Here is a 25,156-nt window from a genome sequence, read left to right on the forward strand (position 1 = left end):
TAACATACAAATACCAAGAGATTTCTGTATAAACATTATATTACTGTAAAAATATAAATGTCTCTCTTTTTCTTGTTTTCAGACTGTGTGTGGAGATATTATAAGCATAAGCCAGCCTACGGTTTGTAGGGTTATAGCCCAAGTATCTTTGGCATTAGCTAAACAGTTACCAAGATACATACACTTCCCAAATAGAGAACAACAACAAATTATAAAAAATCAATTCGAACAACTAGGCAGAAGTCCTACCCGTCGTGGATTGAATAATATTATCGCGGCAATTGACTGCACCCATATTAAAATTAATAGACCTAGAAATGTCAATCACTCGGAGGCCTATAGAAACAGGAAAGGTATATTTTCTATTAACACTCAAGTGATAACAGGCCCAAATATGGAGATTTTTGATATTGTAGTACGATGGCCAGGGAGCTCCCATGACAGTAGAATTTTTAGAAATTCCCGTGCCTTCAGACAATTTTCCAGAGGTGAGATTAATGGCATTATTGTTGGTGATAGTGGATACCCTTCCTTGACATTTATGCTAACACCACTTCTGCAAGCAACTACTAGAGCAGAAATTAATTACAATTATGCTCAAGTAAGGACCAGAAACATAATTGAAAGGTTTTTTGGTGTATGGAAAAGGAAGTTTCCATGTCTACAACTGGGGCTCCGCACCAAGCTGAGGACTACAACAAATATAATAATAGCCTGCGCTGTTCTTCATAACATTGGTATTGCCTATGGGGACAATTATGAGGAAAATGAAAATCTGATTCCACCACAGCAAATGGAAATAAGACCAGTGATCCCTTCTTCTGCTCAAGGTCTCGCCATGAGACAAGCTGTTATAGCTCAATTTAATTAGTTTAAAAAACAAAGAGATTGTGTATTGATTGATAGTTTAAAAAACTAAAAGAGATTGTCTAGAATTGTAATTTTATTGAATAAAATATATTTTCTTGAACAATGTGATGTGTTTTGATTATTCTGTGCAGAATTTCATCTACTTTTTCTTTAAAATTTATGAATACTTTTGTTATATTATTATTTCATATTTTATTGTATTTCATGGGTTTGTAGAATTTTATAACAAAAAAAAAAGAATTCATGTATGTACATGTAAAGTTTACTTGAATGATAGTATCAGAATTTATAAGGTTTAGGTGGTCTATATAAAAAAAACCAAAATAACCATAATTATGAAGAAATAATAATTATTTATTTAATAAATTTAATTCCTTAAGTGCTATAAGCTTTTTTATTTCTAGGATTTCCATTTCCTTTTCATGTTTTTCTAGTAATAATTTTTTCTCCAACTCGAATCTTTCTTCCATATGCTGGAGTTCTCTCTTGTAAATTTTTTTTCTTACTCCATCGAGCGTTTCCACTTCCTCATTATGCTCTTTTCTTTTGCTTGACCCTCTTGTTGTAATAGTTGAAGAAGCAGGCTCTTGACTTGAGGCTGATGGCTGTTCTCCGTTGTCTTGGGACTGTGCTGGGATAACTTCCAGCTCTGTCACCCTGTTTTTAATGGGAAGCCAAGCAGAACTGTCATCATCTGCTTCGGTTTCGTGGTCTTCCACATCTATTAAGCAGAAGATTTGAAATGATTAGGTATTTTACTTTAAATAATAAATAAAGTGTTTCTTCAACCAAGTATGTGTCGAAATGGATTCAATAACTATGTAATTAGGTAGGTAATTGGGTATTAATGAAAAAAGTTTCTTTTAATATTATGTACAGCAAATATTTAATATGATCTGATTGAATGATATTGCTGTAGACTGATGCATTAGTAAGCCACAAACAGTGTGTATGACTGCTGTTCATGAGGTGTTGGGTTCAATTAGGTATTAGGTTTTCTCCAAAGAAATTATTTATCAATAACTCATTCTCTTCTTACAATAACTGTGAATCAATGCTATGAATTTCTAAATTTTTAACAATAACTAAATTTACTTACACATCATGTCGCTATCAATATCCACAGCGATTGTTGGCATCACATTTGGCATAACGGCCAAAACTTGACTTTCTAGTGCCCCTATTTGAGGTGGTTGTGGGCCTCCTCCAGTCTTTTTTGACTGGTTGGCAATTGTTTTTGCATCTCTGGCTTTTGATTTCAGATTTTGCCACATCTTCTTCAGTTGTTTTGAAGTAACCTAAAATAATGCAATTAAACATTTCAGTCATTTAAGTTCTTAGACAGTTTTATGTACAATATTCGAGAAAAATATTTATATATTTATTTATGAATTCCTTACAAAGCATATAGATATTATTTTACATGGCTTATTATTAAATACATGGTCTAATGTACCTTTAATAATAGGAATGTACAGTAGTACATTTAAATTACCTACATACAATATGTCAATTTGCTAAAATTTAAAAAACATACAATACGATAAATCTACATAAATATATTAAACTACTTACCGGATGGTTTATATTTCGAGAGCTATTGAATTCCACTGTTAGTTTCTCCCAAGCCTCATGCTTCTTCTTCACAGTAACGCCGTCAGTCTTTCTACAGTCAAGTGTTGTTACAAGTGGTTGCACCAACTCTATTAAGAGTTGCTTTTCGTATTCGGTGTGCGGAGGCTTTTTTTTTTCCATTCTAGCGTAGTCGGGGTCCATAAACAGGCAAGGGTCGAAAACAAAGGCAGGATCGGTAAACAGGTAGAATTTGCAAAAGGTAATTGTCAGTCAGGTAGCAGTATCAAGTCCGTTATAACAAGCCAGGGTCGGGAAGATTATTGTAGAAATATCAAAAACCGGTAGACACAGCAAATTTCGTCAGAAAAATATAATAATGATAAAAGCCAAACGAAACGATGCAACGATCAACACACAGATCAACACATCAACAAAAAAATGTCACTCAAATCGACATGACGTTTCAATCTATAACCCAACCATATTAAAATGTGTTTCTGTTCTAGGAAATTGGTTTAAAATGAAGGCCTACATGATTTATACGCATAGTCATGTAAAGTTTACTTTGAGACCAAAGTCATGATTATCGGCTCCTTAGCCTTTACTAAGTAAAGTATAGTTTTTGGAAAGTAAAGATGAGCTTGACACGACTAAGAAATATATTTTTGGGGGAAAGTAGATCTTTCCATCAAAGTAAAGATAAAGTGCGATCTATGAATCTCGGCCTTAAAATCGGATTAAGATATTTATTGAGAAATCCATTTAATCAAATTAATTAAGTAACAATAATTGTATGTTTGCAATAGTACTGAAGTAATTTCATTAAAAAATAAAATGGATATCTATAATTAATTATATTATACTTTGTATTGTTAAGGAACTGCATTTTTAGGTTAGATTCCAATTTATCAGCCGTACAAATAAAAACTTGCTTATTCAAACCTTATGCAATGAATAGATATGATTAGAATAAATAAAGAATAAGGATGTCATAATTTCTTACAAATAAATTTGGAATAACGTCGATGTAACTATGCTCACGCTATGCAATAGGCGCGAAGCGGCAACGTAGAAATTCATTCACAAAATTATGAAAAACATTGAAATTGTCTACGGTTATGCCTTGGTGCTGTCATTTTGACGCTCGTTTGACTTCGTCGAATTTGTTGTGAAGTTTCATCATACCATGTTCTGTTTATTTATTTTTTAAATATTTATTGGAAATCATTTAAGTAAAATATATCATTAAATATGCAAGCAAATGAAAGAGAACGCTATCCATTATCTGGAGAACAGAAGATAAACCCACCTTGAGATAGAGAGTTGCCAAATAACTGGTACTTAAAACATACAACTCCAGGCTTAGAAGATTTATATTTTCAACGAAAGTTTATATTATTATTGTGATAAGTTTAGAAATAAGTTTTATGTACCTATGTATGGTTTGGCGCATGCCGTAAATAAATAAATCATTATAAATATCAAAAGGGTTTTTCATAATTTCGTATGTTTTGACATTTCATACAAAATTTTCCATTTCAATATTATTTAGTGAAATTATTAATTTGGTCAACTTTTTCTACTTCTCGTATTACTCTCATTGCCATTATCTTAAATTTAGATTGAAAATTGCTTCTAAAACTTGTAAAACACAGCACAATGTACTAAAAGATAGCTTATTATTTGGTTATGTCAGACTTATACTAGGGTGGTAGCCGGAATAAGGACGAAATAGCATTAGTATGAATACTTATTACGACGTTATACTAGGTTTCATTTATTACGTGTTTATTTGTATGATTTTTCCTTATTCTTAGATTATTATTTTCATAAAATGTTATAACTCGTTTATTTGTACGGCTGATGTTTAGGTATTATAAAAACTATATAATATTTTATAATAAAATTTTTGTGGATAAGCGAATTGAGAGTTAAATCTTAACTATAAATAACGCGTAGTGACAAAATAATATTGAGAAATTGATGCGTTGTATTAAATGTGTAAACAATTATTTTAATTCAATGCTCATTTTAATATAATTTACATCATTATTGTAACTCGTATTTGTCTCAAAAATTAATGAGCGTTACGAAATTTCTAGCAATTAATGCAATTTACAATTATGAAAATATGTCATCCGATATTATTCAATATTATCAATATTCAATTCAACTATTGATCAATGGTCACAATTAATTAGATGTAATTAAATTTGGCTCTAAATAGATGCTTTGGTTTTGTTTATTAACTAGCTTTCTACCCGCGGTTCTACTCGCGAGCTTGGTTAGTATTAACTATAACTAGTCGGGAAATTTATGATCAGCCAAAGTCTAGAAAAAATATTTTCAATCATTTATGGGCACCAGTTGAATCTCTATATAATATAAAAATGAACCCCTATTTCCCTTGGTCACGGCATCACGCATGAACGGGTGGAGCGATTTCGATAAATATTTTTTTTATAATATTCCTTGAAGTACGAGGATGGTTCTTATGGAGAGAAAAAGGAAACATATACCACGGGTGAAGCCGGGGCGGCCGCTAGTATTCCATAAAAAAGTAAAACTTTATATCATAATTATCTTTCGTTTATCGCAAACTTTATCAGAGAAAAAGCTAATAAAGATATTTGGATTTGTGAATTATTAGATACTATAAAATTCTGCAAGTTTTTAAAGTGGCAATTCATACATTCCTTTGACATTTTTAATTCACAAATGACACGAGATTTCAAACAAAAGGTATTCGTCCAATTTATTTTCCATTTCCTTTCCCAAAGACATTTTTTACCAAATTCTAAACCGTATATGTAGTTGCGTATACACGTGAACTCGAATAAATGTGACGAAAACACGATTTTGGAAGTCTTCAGAGTTACAGTTTTTCTGGAAAAATCTGGACTGTATTTAGGTCATAGTAGAGTTTTTTGAAATTCGCTCTTAAGGCTAAAATTCATCTATAAGTATATATAATCATAACAACAAGAGTTTCTTGCCGGTTCTTCTACATATATATCTACTGTTTTCCATATCGGTGGTAAATGTTAAAAAATGTTATAACGATTCAAAAGTGCTTTGATAAGAAGTCTTATTGAATAAATAAATTTTTGAGTTTGTTTGTTGGAAACTATAATTTGATGTACAACAAATCCAATAATCTCTGTTACTGAGAAATCAAATGATCAATTTCAATTACCTTTTAATTGTACCCGTTTTATATATCTCTATATAGGATTATATTATTACTATCAAATTCAATTGGGTTTGCGAATATCAAACGATCTCATAATATGGATAAATAATGATACGCTTTGGCAATTATAAATCAATTTAGTTCAATTACGAACAATATTCGTACCTATAAATAAATTTGTTTATAATTATATTGAATAACATTTACGAGTATGACGATTTATTATTTTATTTTTGTAAACGTAATATTATTGGAAATGCAAATAGGTTATTTAAGATGGTTAGGTAATACATTTGTGAGATTTTTTTTGTACATTTACATTTTATTAAAGTTTAATACAGATATTATCAACAATAACGATCCGGATTTTAGGTACATATTTATAATATTTTCACCAAAATAAAAGGTAAGAAGAAAATCCAGCCAACTGAAAGATTCCAAATACCTATATATTTTTAATAAATATATTATATCCATAATACATACCTACATATACCTAAGTATTATAATATTCGAATACAGTCATTTATATATCGAAGCATTTATGTCAATAACATTCATTTGGAGTTGTAACTCCATTAAAAATCCTTTTAAACCCTGCCTTTACAATTTACCTATATCTCTTCACAGTGAAAATCAAATCTCAAAAGCTTCAATACCAATTCATATTAAAAGCCTCTTAATTAATGCGTAGATTTTATTTATTTCCTTCCTTGAGCTAGGTAAAAATATTTACAATTGAACGTAGGTAATAATTATATTCTAATAAGAAGGGAAAATCGTTTAATTGAGTCGCAATAGAATATTTCAAGGTTGTACTTAGAATAATCACACGTGTGCGATCTAAAATAAGTCACGCTGATTGCTAATATTGTTAATATTATAAATATGTAGTTAAATGTGTTTGGTTGTTTTTCTTTCTATCACTTCTTAACAGAATGATTTTTTAGTATCTAGATATTATTTTTTGTCTGGAGATAGTTAGGAGGCTAGAGAGTGATGTAGGCTACTTATTAAAAAGTGAAGTCCCGTGTCCTCTAGTGGGGTAAGGGGCAGATGATTCATACATCTTTTTCACTGATCGATTTTCTTACCGAACCCAGGACTCCTCGGTTCTGTGATCACGCGTCCACCACTGTACCAAGGAGGCGGTCGAATGCTACTTATTACCACAGTAATATTTCCCATGGAAATGTAAAGTATCATACATTTTCATTGACCACGTGGTCGAAGCATTTTTGTCATAAGCGCTGTAAGCCGCAGCGTTCACTAGTCACCACCACACCGTGTGGCAAATATAAAACAAAATGCTATCATAATGAAAATAACGAAAAATTGTTTTTTTATTTAAACTTTTTCAACTACTTATATTTTGTTTATAAATAACATTTCACAAAATAATTTTTTACTCCATATAAGCCGGTTCTGGAGTATTTGCGATAAATAACACCACGAGCCATCAAATTTTATCGTCTCTTCCGTTTTACTGCTCTCTGATAGAGTAGGTTTCTACAGCACTTAGGACAATGTCAACTGTCTTTGTATCGCTTGAGAAATGTATAAAAACTTATCATTTATAATATTACTAGCTTTCCGCCCGCGGCTTCGTCCGCTTTGTCTAAGACCTAATATATTATATACTAAAACCTTCCTCTTGAATCAATCTATTACAAAAAACCGAATCAAAATCCGTTGCGTTGTTTTAAAGATTTAAATGCTTAAATCTTTAAAACAACGTTTATGTATGCGCATAGGGACATATAGGGACAGAAAAAGCGACTTTGTTTTATACTATGTAGTGAAGTAGTGTTATTATAAACTGAATAGTTTTTTTTTAACAAGATTATCAAGAATTACTTAGAGGATAAAATAATAAATATTATTGTGTAATTTTGAAATAGTGTAGAGTATTACATCATGCTAGAACAAATAGGAGCACATTAATTAAAATCTTTGCATAGATAGACCTAGTTACTTGGAAAAAAATATTTCTTCTAAGAGCAAACGAAATGATATGTTAATAAATTTACTTATATATAAGAAATAAAATCATTAAATATAAAAAAGCTTATTACGAACAAAATGTAAAAAAACTTATAAATAAATGCAAAATTACTCACATGTAAATGAAGTTTTGTTGTCAATAATAGCTCGTATTTTTAAAACACTTTATTATTCTCTAAGTAAACATAACCAGTAGAATATTCTAACAAATAATTCAATTTCTTGCTAAAATTCACTTAACATCCTTGTAAGTTCACTACTTGAACCCGCTAACTTAATTCTTATTCGAATGGACTCGAAAATGTTCTTAAGTGTTACTTTGAAAAATTACTTAAAATGTAGGTCATTGGTACGAAATTTTGCCCTTGATATGACCTATATTATAAGGACTTTTTTTTGTCAATTTGTATTAATAAGTTTCGAAACTACTGGACCTGTTTTGAAAATTATTAATTCTATTACTCTACAAAAAAAAGTTAAAAGTTAATTAATATTTAAAGTAATTTAAAATCCTTGTAATGTTTTCAGCCAACTATTTATAAACCAATATTGTGTCTAATGCCTTAGTTTACCTGAAAATTTACTTTTTTGTAAGTAAGGGTCTGTATTATTTAACCAAGCATTTTGTTATTTTCATTTTTCTTCTATGTTTTTTATACTCTAAGCTAATAAATCGTAATATTAGTAAAAACTAAAAAGTATTGTAGAAATTAATAAATACCAACCAAACTACATTCAATGTAGCATTTTCAAACAAACCATTGAATACGAAAATTACAAAAGTAAGAACTTTTCGACTTAATTAAAATCACGCCTCTAGGAGTTACAAAAAACCAGATGTTACACAAAACGATTTCCATCATTAATAAATTCTCTCAAAGGCTTATCCCGTAGCAATAAAGTTGATATTTTACCTTCAAAAGACAATTTCATTGAATGAGGCTTTAACATCAAACGCGGCATTGTTATAACCAAGTTATAACTTTTTACCTTTGATACAACTTGACGTGATGTCAAGTGCACGGAATGAAATTGTTATCCGCACTTATTTAAATTCTAAAGATTTCGTGTTTATAATACCTCCCGATAGTAGCAATTTGCGGATTATTAGAATTGATTAGGGGTCGATTCAAATAATCGACGGAAGGAAGCTTCTCCATAATAGTAATATATCTGCTCTCCAATTTGTTACCACAAAACCAAATATAAATTACTTTTTATATCACGCTTGGGCTGAATTTGGATAATTGGGGATTCGGACTGACAATCATAAATCAAAATATTTTCTAATTTCTACAAAAAGAGGTCACCTTAATAGGATAATTTAAATATTGATTACAGAGGAAAAAGCATTCTCTTTCTGTATGAAGTCACGTCGATTGCATTCATCATTCAGAATTTTAATAGACTGTTCTAGCGCAAAATCCCTTTATTTAGTTTAGTTTATGTAGTATTTGAAATTTTAACACAGCGTTTTAGGACTTCAAATACCTTTTCATTAAATAATTATAATTTATTTTGCATCAGAAAACTGGTAATAAAATATCATTAAATGTATCCAAGATCGAAAAAGTACGAAATATTTATTATCTGTACTACATATTTTATCTTTCTTAAGAAACCGTTTAACTTACCTTGTTAAACAAAAAACATTCAAGTAATTCCAAGCAAGGAATCGTTAACAATATTCTTTCTACACAACAGCCTTCTGAAAATTAACTTTTAAAACCTACAAAAGGATGACAAGCAAGATTTCTATTCATTTGTATACTATTTTTCCTTCGAAATTATCCAAAGATTTAAGAAGATGACTTGTACTCTTGTATTCTGGCAAATTTCCAATAAATACTGAATAAAAACTGAGTTAACTGAAGCTTCATTTAATAAAATAGACCTAATGAATCTGAAAATTAAGGATATTTTCATAAACTAATTTTCTACTACTTTTTTCTTTACCTAGTTGATAAAATATAACTTAAGTGTAACTTCATGGTATGTAATACTGATATATAGATAATTAATATGAAAATAATAATATATTCTGTTCATTACATTTTTTCATCATCATACGTTTTATGAATTCTGTTCTATGTGAACTATATACGTATATATATCAGTGTTGTTCAAATAGTAGTATAGCTGAAATAATGTGCGCAAGTAGATTATCCATTAAAAGAGCATTAAATCTGCTGTTTTTGTAGTTGGGAAAATTTCGTTGAGAGATTTTGTTTTAAAAGTACATCAATGACACTAATGATGGCTTGATTTTTTTTTCTTCAATTTTTCCTATATCCTAAGGTTGCATGGAAGATATCGCTTCTTAACAATAAGGCCGCCTATTTGTTCCGCTTCATATTACTTTGTTTGTGTATTATTTTTGTTTGGTTTTGTTTTGTGTGTACAAAAAATTGTTTATTATTATTATGGCATAGGCTTAATTTATTTGAAGGTAAAGTAAAGTAGGTAAGTACGTTTTCCCAAAAATCCAATCATAATTTACATCAGCCATTTGAAAAATAAAGTAAAGAGAGCTTTTTCATAATATAGCCTCGAATGCCATAGTTTTCATTTTCATCGCAAACCGAAACCAATCTTGAAATGAACTTTGTAAAACGAACGAACGAAAATATTTTTCAACTTCAAAGAGCAATTTTTTTGAAAATTGAGGAAATTTTAAAATCATTTCCTATCCAATACAAATAACGGAAAACTTTATATAGCTTTACTTTCACTTTCTAAATTCTGTTTTTCTATTTTTCGTCATGTAAATATTGGTCATTATTTTACCAAGTCACTGTTTTTCAAATATGGCCGTCATGAATTCAATACAAGATCGATGAGCAAAATAAAACCCCATGACTTGGCTATTTAATTAAGATAGCTTATAACATAATATTGTTAACATGACCAGTATGCTTTATGGTATTTATGGGTAAAATATTTCGATACAATATTGAATATATGTAACATGTTTTAGTTACTATTTTATACACCTTTGCCGGTGATTCATGGAAAGTATTCCAGAATATAATCATCTTATTATTAAATAAATATATTTAAAAAGGTACAAATCTTAGTCGCACTGTGTCACTTTCAGGAATCTATTAGTGTGAATGAAAGTTCTTATAAATAAAATAGTTTCAAATAGTAGACTAGACTTGAAGTCCCATGTCCCCAAGTGGGGTAAGGGGCAGATGCATTATTTATACATCTGTTTCACTGATCGATTTTCTTTAGGGACAAGTATGTGATCAGCCTTCTGTGTCCTGGCAGACCAAGACATTTTTTTTTCTTCGTCTCCAACAGGAATCGAACCCAGGAACCCTCGGTTCTACGCTCACGCGTCAACCACTGTACCAAGGAGGCGGTCAGGCTCAAATCTGAATCTGAAGACTCAGCATTAGAATAGGTATAAACAAATTATACTTCGTATTATTAAACGCTTTTCCTCAATGCTTTAAATTTTTCTTGATATCAACAAATGATTATACATATGGAAAATCCACTAATAGGAAAATGCGTGGATTCTAACTATATAAATACGAGTTTTGATCTATTAAGACATCACTTAGATCTTAACCAAAGGTACAAGAAGTTTCTATTATAAGTGTATTATTTAAGTCATAACTTTATAAGCTTAATCATGAAACTGTCCGGTTTATTAGTTTTGATTATGGCCGTATTGGCTATTTTTGTAAGTCATGGTGCTGCAGACCCTAAAGTGAACACGGCAGCTTTAAAGAAGGGCGCTAAAATCGGCGTAAGTGATTATTATGTAAAAACTTTGACATATTTGCTATTGTTGTTTTTATATTAAATTGAGAAATCTATTCTTGATGTTGATATGTTATTAATTTATTGCTAGCGTTAAAAAAATACTTGAGTTTTTTTTTTGTTTAGGTAATTGTTTTCGTTTGATATTATTAAGATGCTATTGAATATAATATAAAGTAATTTTAATGAAGATATTAAATGAGTTATGTCTGCAATATTTTGGAATCTATTCAATGAGTGCCTTTAGTTCCACGTAATACAAATGTGCATTAGCTGGAAAAGCCGACAAAGTGGCTCCCACTGTACCACTGTATCCTAGATAGAGATATTGCTTATTTCACAGTAATTAAAACCAAAATTGTTTTTTTTTATTCAACTCCACTAATCTCTAGCATAAAGGTTTTGTCAAGTCCATTCAGTTGGTAATGATCTTTTTATTTTCTATTTTAAGTAAGATAATTATTGAGTAAGTTATGAACTAACTACTCAAATACTAAATATTTTATTTTAATATCACTGGCTCGATAAGTTCATTTAAAGTATATAAAATATATAGGTAACCAAAAATCGCAAAATAATAGATACATAATTTTTATTTCCTACAGGGCAAGCTACTTGGTGCAGCCGGAGCCGCGGGGACAGTCCACGACCTTTACAAGAACAGACATGGTGGAAGCGGTTAATTGAAGAATTAAGTAATGAAGTTATTAAAATTGTAAAAAATGTTAATTAAAGTACTTATGTTATACTTAAGCTTTATCAATTATTTCACCCTTATATAAGTTTACATGAGTCACACTTTGTATTAAAGATAAAAAAAATTATTTGAACAATTTAACTACCTACGTCGTAGTTAAAATACTTACTTAAAATTAAATTTAAAAAATGTTTAATTGCGTTAATACACATAAAAATACATATCACTTCTTACTGATTGAGTACGTGGGTAGTAGGTATTATAAATACCTAAACATATTATGCATAAATATTCATATAATTACAAATATTTATTTATTTATAAATCACATATTTAATATGATAATAATTACATATAACACTTTATCCAATTCAAATAAGACCAAGCAGTTAAATTTTCTTAGATAACAGTCAACTATTTGAGCAAAAATTGTTAATACATATAAATCGAAATTAATTTTTTACAAAACTAACCCAACCTATGACGGTTTTAAACAACATTGTCTTATTTTTGTTAACGACACTGTCAAAACAATGGAAGGCTTCCATAAGGCTTCCAAACGGATCAAAAGCTTACCTATAACTTTCGGAAGTTTATTCCAAAAATTTTAATTGTTTCTATTTCAAAAGCATGATGTTTGATAATATTATCTAATACTAATAGATAGGTACATAATATACTAAGATAAGGAGTACATATTATAGCTATGTCGAAAGCAGTGCTTTCACTTCACTTTCACAAAAACTCTACAAGTTATTTAATAAACTGAGCAAAATATTTGTGTTGCAGTTCCAATAAATTTACATTTATATTTTCGATAATCTCCCTACTTTAAAGCCGTTAATAATACTAATAATTATTATAAAGGAGTGCCAAGTTTTTTTTTTCATTAGGTATAATTAATTTTAAAACAAATTAAATCTGTAAAATCAATTTTTCACAAAAGTAATGTCTTCTTTTGAATTTAATAGACAATTTTATACGTACGATCACAGACATGTATCGTACGATACATAACATAGGTTTTAGTAATACAAACTGTAAAGTAAAACATACTAAAATATTTTAATTTTACATAATAAAACATAAACTTTCTGCCCGCTAAACGAATGTTTATCTATAAGGAGATAGATTAATCCTTGGAGAAGCAGATAGGCGATTTGTCGCAAAAATCACTTGGGATGAAAAAGGGAATTGAATTCGTATAAGAAAACCTTTTAGTCGACAATATTTTATGCAAACTTAGGCGAAATTCAGGAAAACTGCCGAAAGCTGTTTCCTTATTTATATTTTACTAGCTTTCCTCCCGCGGCTTCGCCCGCTTTGCTTAAAACATAATAAATTATACACAAAACCCTTCCTCTTGAATCACTCCATCTATTAAAAAAACCCGCTTCAAAATCCGTTCCGTAGTTATAATAGCGACAGCGACTTTGTTTTATACTATGTAGTGATTAGTCTCCATTTCTAATATGAAGCAGAAGAAGATATTTGTTTATAAACAAGCAAAGCTTGGGAACTATTGATGCGAATATTTTTTTTAAACAATATTCATAACTGTGAACTGAAAATGAATAAGATCAATAACGATTGAATGATCTTCTAATAATTCATATTAAAACTAGGCAGCATTTATTAAAACTAGATATGGTCGAAATTAGACATTCCAACAATTCTCTATTAACCTTTATTTTTTCTCTTATTTTACTTTAAACTTATTGCCATAAAACTATAAAATGTACGAACATAAACAATTATATTCACATGATTTCGACACGTGGGGAACCCTCTATAATACCTCTGAGAAAATATCCAACTGTGTATTAATATAATAATTAAGATTTTAAAATATCAGCAATTCTAATCAACAATAAATAGAACAACCAGGAAAATAATAAAAAATAAACACGTGCATGTAAAATAAAAACCGCATAATCGTGATTAAAATAAAACAATAATTTTCCTTAATAAATCGTCTGGAAAATATCAATTGGATAATCCCATAGAAAAGAATGCTATGAAATAGGTATATGTATATATTGAGAAAAACCTTTATATAAATGTCGTTATTAGAACACTAATAAGTTCATTCAATAGCTACGTTGAATCAGAAGTATCATTTCAACATATTTTCAGCTCTACTTTAAGTTTAATTAATTTAACTTTACTTAATTTATTTATTAATAAGGGAAAAGCTAACTGAGGATATTAAATATGAAGTTACTAAGTTTATTTTTTATGATTATGGCAACATTAGCTCTATTTTTGAGCCAAGGCGCTGCTTATCCTGGGGCAGGCAGTGCTATTAAAGCAGTTGTGAGTACATGATAATTATATCCATAACAAAAATATTTAAATTTTCAATTATTATTTTTTAATGTAGATTAGAATGTTTCTTTATTGTATGCAGTTCTGATGAATTCATATTTTTTAACTCGACATTTCGAAAATTAAGTTCGCGCGCTTTTCATGACGCACCAAAAAGATTTTTTTCATAACCTATTTACCATCTATTTACAATATGACTAATTATATATATAATAATAAAATTGTTCTAATTTATTATTTCAGGGCAAAGGGATTAAAGTACTTGACAGGGTTAGTACCGCACACGATTTGTACAAAAGAGCTAAAAATCATGGCTAAAAACAAAACTACGTAAAACACTAACAACCCTCGCATCTTATCATAGGTTTGAAAAAGAGAAAACAGAAAATATTTTTATTGTATAGGTATATTCAGACGTAATAAAAATGGTGTTATAATGTGCATTTTTGTCTGTTTCATTTCATTGTACTTGCAGCAATAGTAATAAAATTTTATTTAATAAACAAACTGTCTCAAATATTTAAATAGTATTTTTCCTATGTAGTCCTGAATTATTAAACAAAACAAATGCTCCTTGAAAAAAGTCTACTTAATCTAAATAGGTGCCTATCTTTTAAAAAAGCCTTTGAATTGAAAAAAAAAACATACACAGGTTATAGGATATTAGAATTATTTTTAATAATAACAAGCAAGAGACAGGACAGAAAAACAAAACCTCAATTATTAATATAAGAAAATTAATAAACAAGTTTATTTCAACACCGAAACATTTTTTCTTTCTTCAATATAATATGTAAACTCTTACAGCTCAATATTTGTGATATATGTATTTTTTTTTATTTGTCATTATGAAGTAGAAGCAAGTAGATTATTTAGAATTACAAAAATCATGATAATATTATAAAAGGGTATTTTTATATATATTTCTGTTTATTATTATCAAACATAAGTAACCAAAAATGTATAAAATAAAATACATTTTTAACTAAATTATTTATTAATCTTAAAATTAAGTAGGTTTTACAGCAGGGGCAGGGAGGGGTTTCCCTCTACCATGCAGAGATTGCTGTATGATGCTCGCTGCAGCAGCGCCTTGCAGGAATGTCTCCTGAAAATTAGTAATATGTTTCATAAGTTTATTTTAAATAAGATAATACAATATTATCTGTTCTACAATTCTACATATTTATACGTTTATGTTTGTAGTGACTAAATTACTGGTTCATAATGCATACGTGAAGCATTGTTTTAAAACAATGATTTTTTGTATAGTTCAGTTTGTCCCAGTACATCAAATAACATATTATGTATAAATTTATTTGATTTATAGATGGGTGAGCTTTTTCTTATTAAAAAACTGAACATATAATATTATGCTTGTGTGTTACTTTACAGTCTGGTCACGTTTGGTGCACATAAAAAAGTTTTGTTTTCATTTGAGTAGTACATAGTAGTAACACACTAACACAAACGTAGATACAATTTGAAAGTATATTTTTTTTACATGTAGGTATATTATTCAAATTTACACAGATTTTCTATAAAATCTCCTAATAAATAACCAAAAATATACTCACTATGCCATTCTTCACTTTCTTGGTCCACGGCTTACGCGTCGTTGTACTCGGCAGTATCCCGGGCACTAAAAGGGAATCTCCGAGCACATTTCCTATGCACAATACCACAACAATGAATAATATTAATTTCCTCATACTTTACACCTCTGATGCTGAATAGGGAATGACGGTATGCTACTTTGAACACGGCCTTATATGAACTTTTTTTGGAATGCACGGAGGTAATGGTTAGGCTAGTAGCAGACTTATTTTTTGGGTGATTTATGAATAGCTGGTTGAATATTTTCGGGTTATGATCATAGTTCATAATCCGAAATTTATTATGATCAATCGGCTCTATACCCATTTACCTTTTTAAGCTTTTTCTATACCTATTGCATTTGAAGCATTAAATCTACGGCTAAATTTCAAGCTCTTCCTCAAATTTTTATTCAGGTAGACCCTAGACGATTTTATTCTAATACTAGATTTCCGCCCGCGGCTCGCCCGCGTTTTCAAAGGAAAACCCGCATAGTTCCTGTTCCCGTGGGATTTCCGGGATAAAACCTATCCTATGTGTTAATCCAAGTTACCCTCTATATGTGTGCTAAATTTCATTGTAATCGGTTCAGTAGTTTTTACGTGAAAGAGTAACAAACATCCATACATCCATACATCCTTACAAACTTTCGCCTTTATAATATATATTAGATTAGATTCATCAACAACAAAATTTCAAGAGAAAGGCAACAATTAAACTCTTACTCAAAATTTTATTCAGGTAGGCACTACACGAATTTATTCCAATATTTTTATATAAATGTTATAAAAATACTAGTAAAATCATATTTTATTCGTAGACGAGGGTAAAAGCTTTGACCAATCCGTGCCTATTCCTATGTTGTTAACCTTTATTTACCCTTGCTTATAAAGTTCCGACTGAGGTTCCGATTTCAGATATTATTATATCAGTAACATTAAATTCTGCCGTAAAACGCCGCAGAATAAAAAAAATGTGTGCATTTACTAATTTACACACGTAAGAATTGAAACTTCTTTATGACCTTATTTTTCAAAAAATTATTTACTATAAGTACATATATGCAACTTGACAGAAATACATCGAATCACGCGTGATAGGGATAATAACAAGATGGCGCGTAACGGAAAAATGTCACGCGTAACGAAAAAATGTTACACTTCATTTTTTTCCAGCCCCGATAAAGAAGTTTCACTTCAAAAATAGTAATACTACTGAGTCATTTCACTTAAATCTTATTTTTATTCAGGCAAAGTCGGGATAAGCAGGTTGTTCTTATAAAATTACACCTGTATTAAGGAAAAATATTATAAACATCAGATATAAGGAAAGTGTTCTAGCTAAATGTATTTTCCCGCTCGTTTATTGTTTATAAATTATTCATTACACAACCTACAGTTTTTAGAAGCACGTGGCTTCGGTTGTTTTAATCATTTTTAATGACTCTGTTATATAATATCTACGATATTTAGCGCAATTATTATTATAGATAATAATTATTTGTTTGAGATCAAATGACTCACATGATAATATAAAATTATATGATACGGGTTTCGTGGTTCATTTAATATCAACAATGTTATATTATTTTATAATCGACACTAAAAATTAATTTAAGTAGGAATGTCAGTAGGTCATAGTTAATATGATTAAATTAATATCGTTTATCGAAAAAGAAACAAATGAAAACACAAAAACCCTATCATAATTAGTTGACAATTTACTTATTCCATGAACGGCTTTTAAACTTGCGTTCAAAAACTCTAATTACTTCGTTAAAAGATAACGATTAGTCAAATCTCTCAAGTTAAATTGTTGATTTATGTTTATTTTTTTAAATTTTCCCTTTTTTATTATGAAGTGACTTTTTGATTATGTACTTTTAAAGAATTACATACTTTAAACAAGCTATTTAGGAAGTATGACAAAAAAATGATTGAAAGTAAATTTACGCACTCCACGGCGCGGCTCTTTTGAAAATCGGCTCACGTATCAAGCACTGATGAGAATACAGTAATCATAGTAATTTAATTTAGGCTGTATATTAACAGGATAGTAATAAAAGTCATCTTTTTATTATTGAGGTGGCGACTATATTACTAAATATAGTTTAATAGCAATAACAACGAAAATGTGTAAGATAATTCTTATTATGTAGTGGTCTGCATTCGATTTAATTTGAATTAATGAATGAACGAACGAATGAATAATTCGGTTAGTAAGATAGGTAAATAATGAATGAATAATTTTTATGCGTTTTGTAATTTTTGTGTTTTAGTAGGTATAAGTAAAGCCCACTAAGGAAGGTATATATAAAACTAGAGGTCCACCCCGGCTTCGCCCGTGGTACATATTTCGCAATAAAAGGCAGCCTATGTCCTTTCTCGGGTATCAAAATATCTCCATACCAAATTTCATGCAAATTGGTTCAGTAGTTTAGGCGTGATTGAGTAACAGACAGACAGACAGAGTTACTTTCGCATTTATAATATCTATTAGTATGGATTAATATGAAGGTAGTTATTCTAACATCACATACATAATATTTTCAATGATGTAGAATTTAAAGAGGAAGCGACGAACGAAATTCGAAATTAGTCTCTACTCTCTACATGGCACAAGAAACCAAAGAAAGTAGGGATATTAGAAAAAATAGCACGGAATATACAATTCATTTAATGGCACATTAAACATTTATAAATGCAGCTTATAACTAGGGACCTTAATTAATATTATATTTGACTATTTTAATTCATAATTTATTTCAATAAGCAACCCTCTGTTTCTTCCTCTAATTACATAATTAACATGGCGGCTTAAATTTTTATCGATATATAGAAAGGAACAAAAGTGTTATTAAATCTTATATATAAAATTCTCGTGTCACAATGTTAGTCTGCATACTCCTCCGAAACGGGTGGACCGATTCTCATGAAATTTTCTGTGCATATCGGGTAAGTCTGAGAATCGGCCAACATCTATTTTTCATATGTACCACGGGCGAAGCCGGGGCGGACCGCTAGTATATCTATAACTTTCTAATTGAGCTAGGTTTGTTATATGTACTTATAAGAATTTCACTAATATCACTTTTTGTCAATGCTTCCTTCTTTTAGGTTTAAAAAATGTGTAGACATCATGCGCAGTGCTGGCTATGTTTATTGCTCGTAATCCTTTTCCCTGAAACAAACATTTCAAATGAAAAGAGTTATAATGTTAGCAAAATTCATGTGATCATTTCATTTTATTGGTTTTACTACATACAATTTTATAATATAGGTACTAGTAGTTTTACCACAGTTTTACTATGTTGTATAGAATACAATACAGACAAATTAGAGACGGTCCCTTTTTATTATTTCGCTCAAGCGATCAATATGTACATTAATTATGTATTCACACATAGAGAGCCCTTAACGATATAATATGTACCTATTCATATTTTATAAGCATGTCTATTCCGTCGTAACTTTTTAAATATTTCGACGGTTATTATTATCTTAGGGCCGATTTTTCAATGCCCAGATAAACAGCTAGATAGACTTTATTTGTCTGTTAACAAAATATTCAATTTTTCAACGACGAATAGGACTTATCTATCGAATAACTACGTTATTTGAGGAATAAATCTATTTGCCGCTCCAACGGCCAGATAGCGCGCTATTCGACGGTTAGGCGTTTGAGTTGACAACTGACGCGTCAAAGGAGAATGGGCAAATTGGGCCTGAAACTTGGGCTAAGACAAATACACACAAAATATTGTTTTTGTGATATATCATTACACATACCTTAAGAAAAAAATAAAATAAAAAAATAAATCAACCGGGTTCTTGTACAGTCAAGGCAAAAAGTTTTATTTATTTGGCTATTATTTTGCGCACAATAACGGTGTTTTTAATTCGAGTGAAGTAAATATAAATCTAAATGTCACTGGAGAGACTGAGTTTAACCACAAAGAACGTCTAACTACGTTGAATTATAATAAACACGGTACAGGTACCTGTTACAAAACATAATATTAGTGTATTTCGGTTATTAGAAGGCTTAAGATTAGAACGTATTTGTAAGTGAAAGTGAATTGGAGTAACATAAAGATATTGTTTATTGCAAAAAATATTATACACAAAGAAATAAAACTTGATGTGACTGTACAAAAACCCGGTTGATTATTTTTTTATATATATTTTTCCCGTTATGTATGTGTTATGATCTATTATAAAAACAATATCTCATGTGTATTGGTCCAACTCAAGGGTTCAGGCCCAACTTCCATAGTAAAATGCCCATTCTCCTTTGGGATATTTTCGTATGTCATAACATAGAGCGTAGAATTATTAACAATTAAACCTCTTTCTATATAATTATTATCAATTAAAATCATATTGAAATTGATGTTTTTGATAGTACTGATGACCATGCCATTGAAAATTTGCCGAACGCTGCCTTTAAGTATGTCGTTTCTATCGTAAAATATATAAATTGAAACACAAATTTAACCAAACTCTTTACTCGAATCAAAACAACAATCAACAATCATAGAAGACAAGAGCAATACAAGACAAACTAAAATGCACACTGACGTGAGTCATAATGACAGTTGTTGACAAATTGCAAGAGTTGACTCTATCCCGCTCTAACCTGACTAATTTAATATTTTTGTTTCGCCACTCCGAGAGCAGAGCTGCCAATATGGAAATATTTGGTCAGATAGTTATTCATCAAATAAATCACGATTGAAAAATAGGCGAGCCGTTATGAGTTAGATAAATAATTGAATAAATCTATTCGAGGGGTAGTTATTAGACTGTTTATCTCGCGATTGAAAAATCGGCCCTTAGTTGAAGAAATTATGTTAGTAAGTTGAAGATTAAAAGTCTAAAACAGTGTGCCATAAATTATATTTAAATTAGTTAATATTTACTTAAATATTATCAATAACAAGATTTTATCTTGTATGTTGTGTTATTGTTATTGTATTACCTATTTAGGTATATGTTTAGCTCTTACAATAATTTATAATTGGATATTTACGTTGGTAGAAAAATTTAAATTAACTTTATATTGTTTGAATAAATATTAAAATAAATATGTCGTCTATTAAACTTTTAAAAACAAATATTTAAAGTAACCTTACACTTATTATGTCATAATAACTAAGGTTACGGCAAATAAATTAAAAAGGTAATTCGTCAAACAAAGCAAAACAGAAAATTTTAATTATGTATTTTTATTAGTACTCACTACAACTTGCGCGCCTTTTTTGATAGCGTTTATCGGTATTTTCCCCGGCCTTGCTTCATTTGAACTTATTGTTAGGAACACACACAAAAACAAGAAAAAAATCTTCCCGAAATTCATTATTATGTTCTATACGTTTAAAATATGCGTGTAAATGAGATGAATTCATAATTCAGAGTTATTATATACATACTTGTTTTTATCATATTATCGTAATGGGTATTCACCGTGCCCGGAGATCCCGGTACTTCACAAAACTAAACAATGATAAAAATAAACTGGTTATTCATTATGTTTGCTTTTTGGTGAGTGCGTGCTTATTTATGTGTACGTAAAAGGAGTGTTCTAAAATATAATATGTAACTAATCACAATATCTAAGCTAACAAAGAGTTCTTATTTAAATGCAATTTTTAATATTGTTATTTTAAAATAATAGTAGATAATAATATTAAATAGTATGTTTTCAGGATTTATGGATACGGTGAATGATTTTTTATTATATTATCGGATACAAAAAACCTTGTTTCTATCATCGAGATAGTATGTACTATACTATCTCGATGGTTTCTATATTCAATTTTATTATTACTTTAATTTTAAAAAAAAGCTACTATAATCACATACACACACAGTTAACTAATATTGGAAAACAATGACAATATAGTTCTGAAAGTTTTTAAACTAAAATCCCCTACACCCGAGTTGTTACATTTCTCATTATCATGCTGTTGACGTCACAACTACGTGTCCTCACTAACGAGTGTTCACTATTTGTTTATTAATTCTTTATTAATTTATATAACAAACATTTTTATGCGCACTTACATTATAGATTATCTGAAGTATTAATAATAGTTTTGAAATGTAATTTTTAGTTTAGGATCAGTTAAATATAAACAATGTGGAATTTAGCTCGTTATCAAATTATTAGCCACTAGCAAACCGGGCGAACTCCGTTTCGACTTTCGCCACCAGAGACATATTTTCTTTGCTATATAAACCTCACGGAGCCCGAGACCTTTCCAACGAATGCAAAACCGTGGAAATCGGTTAGTGCATTCTGGAGTTATAGCGTCTTGAAGTAAAACCCGACTTATTTTTATAGTATAGTAGATTTATTAATAATCTGGATTTGTTTTATTACTCCCATAAAGTTGAGGCACTATGAATACAATTCATAAAATTACCTTACAATTTAATAACTTGATTAATAGCAAGTTGATTATAGTATTTTACGTTAGTCATTTGATAATATTATTATAAACATAAAACAGCATATTGTCGTTTAGTTAATTTATGAAAATTAACTACAATATATGCGTAGTTTCTATTACAACATTATTTAGGCAAAATAATAATTCATTTTTATTGCATTTTAATGATAGCGTGTTTTATTATATAATCAAATGGAGTCATTAGTTTTAGGTACATAATAATAGGCAGTATTACTAATTTGAAGAATTATGGCGCTTCCGTTAAATATTGATATAGTTAAATCTTGTTGATGTTATATATATTATCTTTCTATCTATACTAATATTATAAAGCTGAAGAGTTTGTTTGTTTGTTTGAACGCGCTAATCTCGGGAACTACTGGTCCGATTTGAAAAATTATTTCGGTGTTAGATAGCTAGTGTAAAATATTTTGCTAAGATTATGGCATAGAATCCAAAACTTACTTATGTTTCACCTCATTTATTATAAATAAAAGTATAAAATTTCAATGTTTTAAATTGTTTATTACATTATTTAATTACAAAATACTGGACGTTTATAATTGGTATAACAAATAACAATAAAGAATTAGGAAAATGAAATACTCGATTAATTTGACTACATACTAAAAATGTTGTACCTAATAATTATAATACTTAAATGGGTTTATTTACTAATTAGTTATTAGATTTTAATGTCTTCTATTTTTTATATGTTCGTATACTTCATGTGCCGTTCCTGCTGCGCCAAGAACACCAAATCCCTTTTTCTGAAAAAAAAAATATTATTAGCATAATTTACTGCATTAAGTATATAATAAGTCCTATTATCTATATCCCTATATCCCTATTCCCTATATCCCTATATCCCTATTCCTCTCCTCAAACTAACTTCCTTTCGTACGTCTGGTTGTCTGGAAGAAATCGCTATTTAGCGATAAGACCGCCATTTGTTTTAATTTATAATTAGATTAAGTTCCCAGTTAAGCTTTGTCAGAGCAATAAAGTATGAATAAATAAATAAATAAATAAATAAATGAGTTTTTTTTCTTCTTTATATCTAAATAATAATACAATAAGTAATATTACAATAGACTCATAATTCAAAAAAATTAAAAGATTCTTTGAAATAGCTAATAGAGTTTCATGGTTTCATGCTATCTCCTCAGAAGAAGCTGTTTTCAAAAATGTTAGGTATAGCTTTATATTAAACTAGCGGTCCGCCCCGGCTTCGCCCGTGGTACTTATTTACGTTTTCTCTACATAAAAACCATCCTCGTACTTCAAGGAATATAATAAAAAAAGAATTATCGAAATCGGTTCAGCCGTTCTCGAGTTATGCGCTTACCAACACATTTTGCGATTCATTTTTATATATAAGAAGAAGAAGATGAATAGATGTTCTATTCTATTAAAATCCCAGTTTCAACAACAAAAAGGCCTTACAACTCTACGCCAATACATAGCTCGCTAAAATATTTTAAGGACTGAAAACGATTCTTACTTTATAAAATAAATAAATGTAAATATATTAAATACATACTAACATATTAGATATAATATTAATTTTGAAAAATATCCTATAGGGATTTTACAAAAAAATATACTTACAAGAACATGGCCGCCTTTTCTAATAGCATTGACGTTAACTTTTGGCGCGCTTTCTGCAGAGCGCGCGAAAAGCGAGAGCACCGCCATTACGACCAACATAAACAGACCTGTCAGCTTCATGTTTACTTTTTAAACTTTTAAAATAGTAAATATACTAAAAGTAGTCGCTGTTCTGACTTACAAGAACTGAGTGACTTTAAAATTACAATGCTGGTTTATATATTGTAAAATTTACATTAGTTATGCATTACCAATACTAATAAGATGGGTTTCCCCACACTAGTTTACATTAGCACCATAATTTGGTTTTCTCCTTTTGAAACATTTGTACAGGATAATGTTTTTTTTTTTTTTTTCTTATTTGATGGGGTAAATTTGATAAGTAACAATTTCCTTAAATTTGGTAGCGATATCTGGAATAAGTATTGTGCTTGTTAAAGTTATGTATTATTTTTGTTGTGTCACTTTATACGAAAATGAGTTTTAGTACCTATATTGATGTAGCTTTTATCATTATATAACCTTAAGCATGGGCATGCAAGCTTTTAGTAGTCAGTAGATAAGGAATTATTTCAATAAAGTTCATGGACTTTGGCGTCGGAACTTATGCAACGAAAATATAGTAGTATAGTATATAGTTATCGAATTATGAACGAAAAACGAAGTGTCGTTTATCTTAATTTATTTAAAAACTGACAATATTTTTATGAACTTTATTTTTAGCAGTTTTTTCAATGTATTGCAATATATAATCTAGTATCATATTCAATTTTATCTTTGGTAATAGGTATATGATGACGATTACGGAATACAGACTAAAACATGCTAAATCCCCGAAACCAAAATATACAATTACTACGCATTATTTAAATGTATAACTATAACAGTTTTACTATCACATAAAAGTTAAAGATTAAATTTAATTTTACACGATAAAAGGTGCACTTTACTTGTCCTATAAAATTACGTTAAAATATCAAATGAAATAGTACCTACAATTGTAGGGCTTTTCGCGCCCTTGAATAGCGTTAGCTACTAGGTACCTATTAAGTAT

General features: G+C 29.4%; 3 protein-coding genes and 1 long non-coding RNA gene across 5 annotated transcripts in view; 1 reads left to right on the forward strand and 3 right to left on the reverse strand.

The window, feature by feature from the left end:
• Positions 1-1,198: 1,198 nt before the first annotated feature.
• Positions 1,199-2,854, reverse strand: LOC149483044 (uncharacterized). The gene is made up of 3 exons (XM_089703200.1): positions 2,446-2,854; positions 1,970-2,168; positions 1,199-1,591 (listed from the first exon to the last, which is right to left on the reverse strand). The coding sequence occupies exons 1-3, from the start codon at positions 2,644-2,646 to the stop codon at positions 1,221-1,223; spliced, it is 771 nt and encodes a 256-aa protein (XP_089559326.1). The 5' UTR covers positions 2,647-2,854; the 3' UTR covers positions 1,199-1,220.
• An 8,367-nt stretch (positions 2,855-11,221) lies between these two features.
• LOC149483045 (uncharacterized) overlaps positions 11,222-25,156 on the forward strand; it is a 31,302-nt gene continuing 17,367 nt past the window's right edge. Inside the window, exons 1-2 of one of the 2 annotated variants that reach the window (XM_089703223.1) lie at positions 11,222-11,402; positions 12,022-12,164. In XM_089703223.1, the coding sequence (XP_089559349.1) occupies positions 11,286-11,402; positions 12,022-12,099 (195 nt within the window). In that variant the 5' untranslated portion in view covers positions 11,222-11,285 and the 3' untranslated portion in view covers positions 12,100-12,164. Of the gene's footprint in view, positions 11,403-12,021; positions 12,165-25,156 lie in introns of those variants that run through there. The other variant, XM_089703224.1, reaches the window with a different exon arrangement.
• On the reverse strand, positions 15,414-16,177 carry LOC149483046 (uncharacterized). The gene is made up of 2 exons (XR_016316580.1): positions 16,019-16,177; positions 15,414-15,549 (listed from the first exon to the last, which is right to left on the reverse strand). It is a non-coding gene; the product is annotated as an uncharacterized LOC149483046 (long non-coding RNA).
• On the reverse strand, positions 22,742-24,278 carry LOC149483047 (moricin-like). The gene is made up of 2 exons (XM_089703222.1): positions 24,103-24,278; positions 22,742-23,261 (listed from the first exon to the last, which is right to left on the reverse strand). Exons 1-2 carry the CDS (start codon positions 24,220-24,222, stop codon positions 23,184-23,186), a joined length of 198 nt encoding a protein of 65 aa, XP_089559348.1. The 5' UTR covers positions 24,223-24,278; the 3' UTR covers positions 22,742-23,183.

This window comes from Colias philodice, chromosome 14 (assembly GCF_061535455.1).
Source record: "Colias philodice isolate Cphi_HAF_F1 chromosome 14, ilColPhil1 Martin Lab GWU primary, whole genome shotgun sequence".
NCBI lineage: Eukaryota > Metazoa > Arthropoda > Insecta > Lepidoptera > Pieridae > Colias > Colias philodice.

Bases quoted from the DNA above. Each gene is read 5' to 3' on its own strand.
- LOC149483044 (XM_089703200.1), bottom strand. From the start codon at position 2,646: ATGGACCCCGACTACGCTAGAATGGAAAAAAAAAAGCCTCCGCACACC. The intron at 2,169-2,445 runs GTAAGTAGTTTA...GCATTATTTTAG, and splicing joins CTCGAAATATAAACCATCCG to GTTACTTCAAAACAACTGAA. The intron at 1,592-1,969 runs GTAAGTAAATTT...TCTGCTTAATAG, and splicing joins TATTGATAGCGACATGATGT to ATGTGGAAGACCACGAAACC.
- LOC149483047 (XM_089703222.1), bottom strand. From the start codon at position 24,222: ATGAAGCTGACAGGTCTGTTTATGTTGGTCGTAATGGCGGTGCTCTCG. The intron at 23,262-24,102 runs GTAAGTATATTT...TTTTTTTTTCAG, and splicing joins GAAAAGGCGGCCATGTTCTT to AAAAAGGGATTTGGTGTTCT.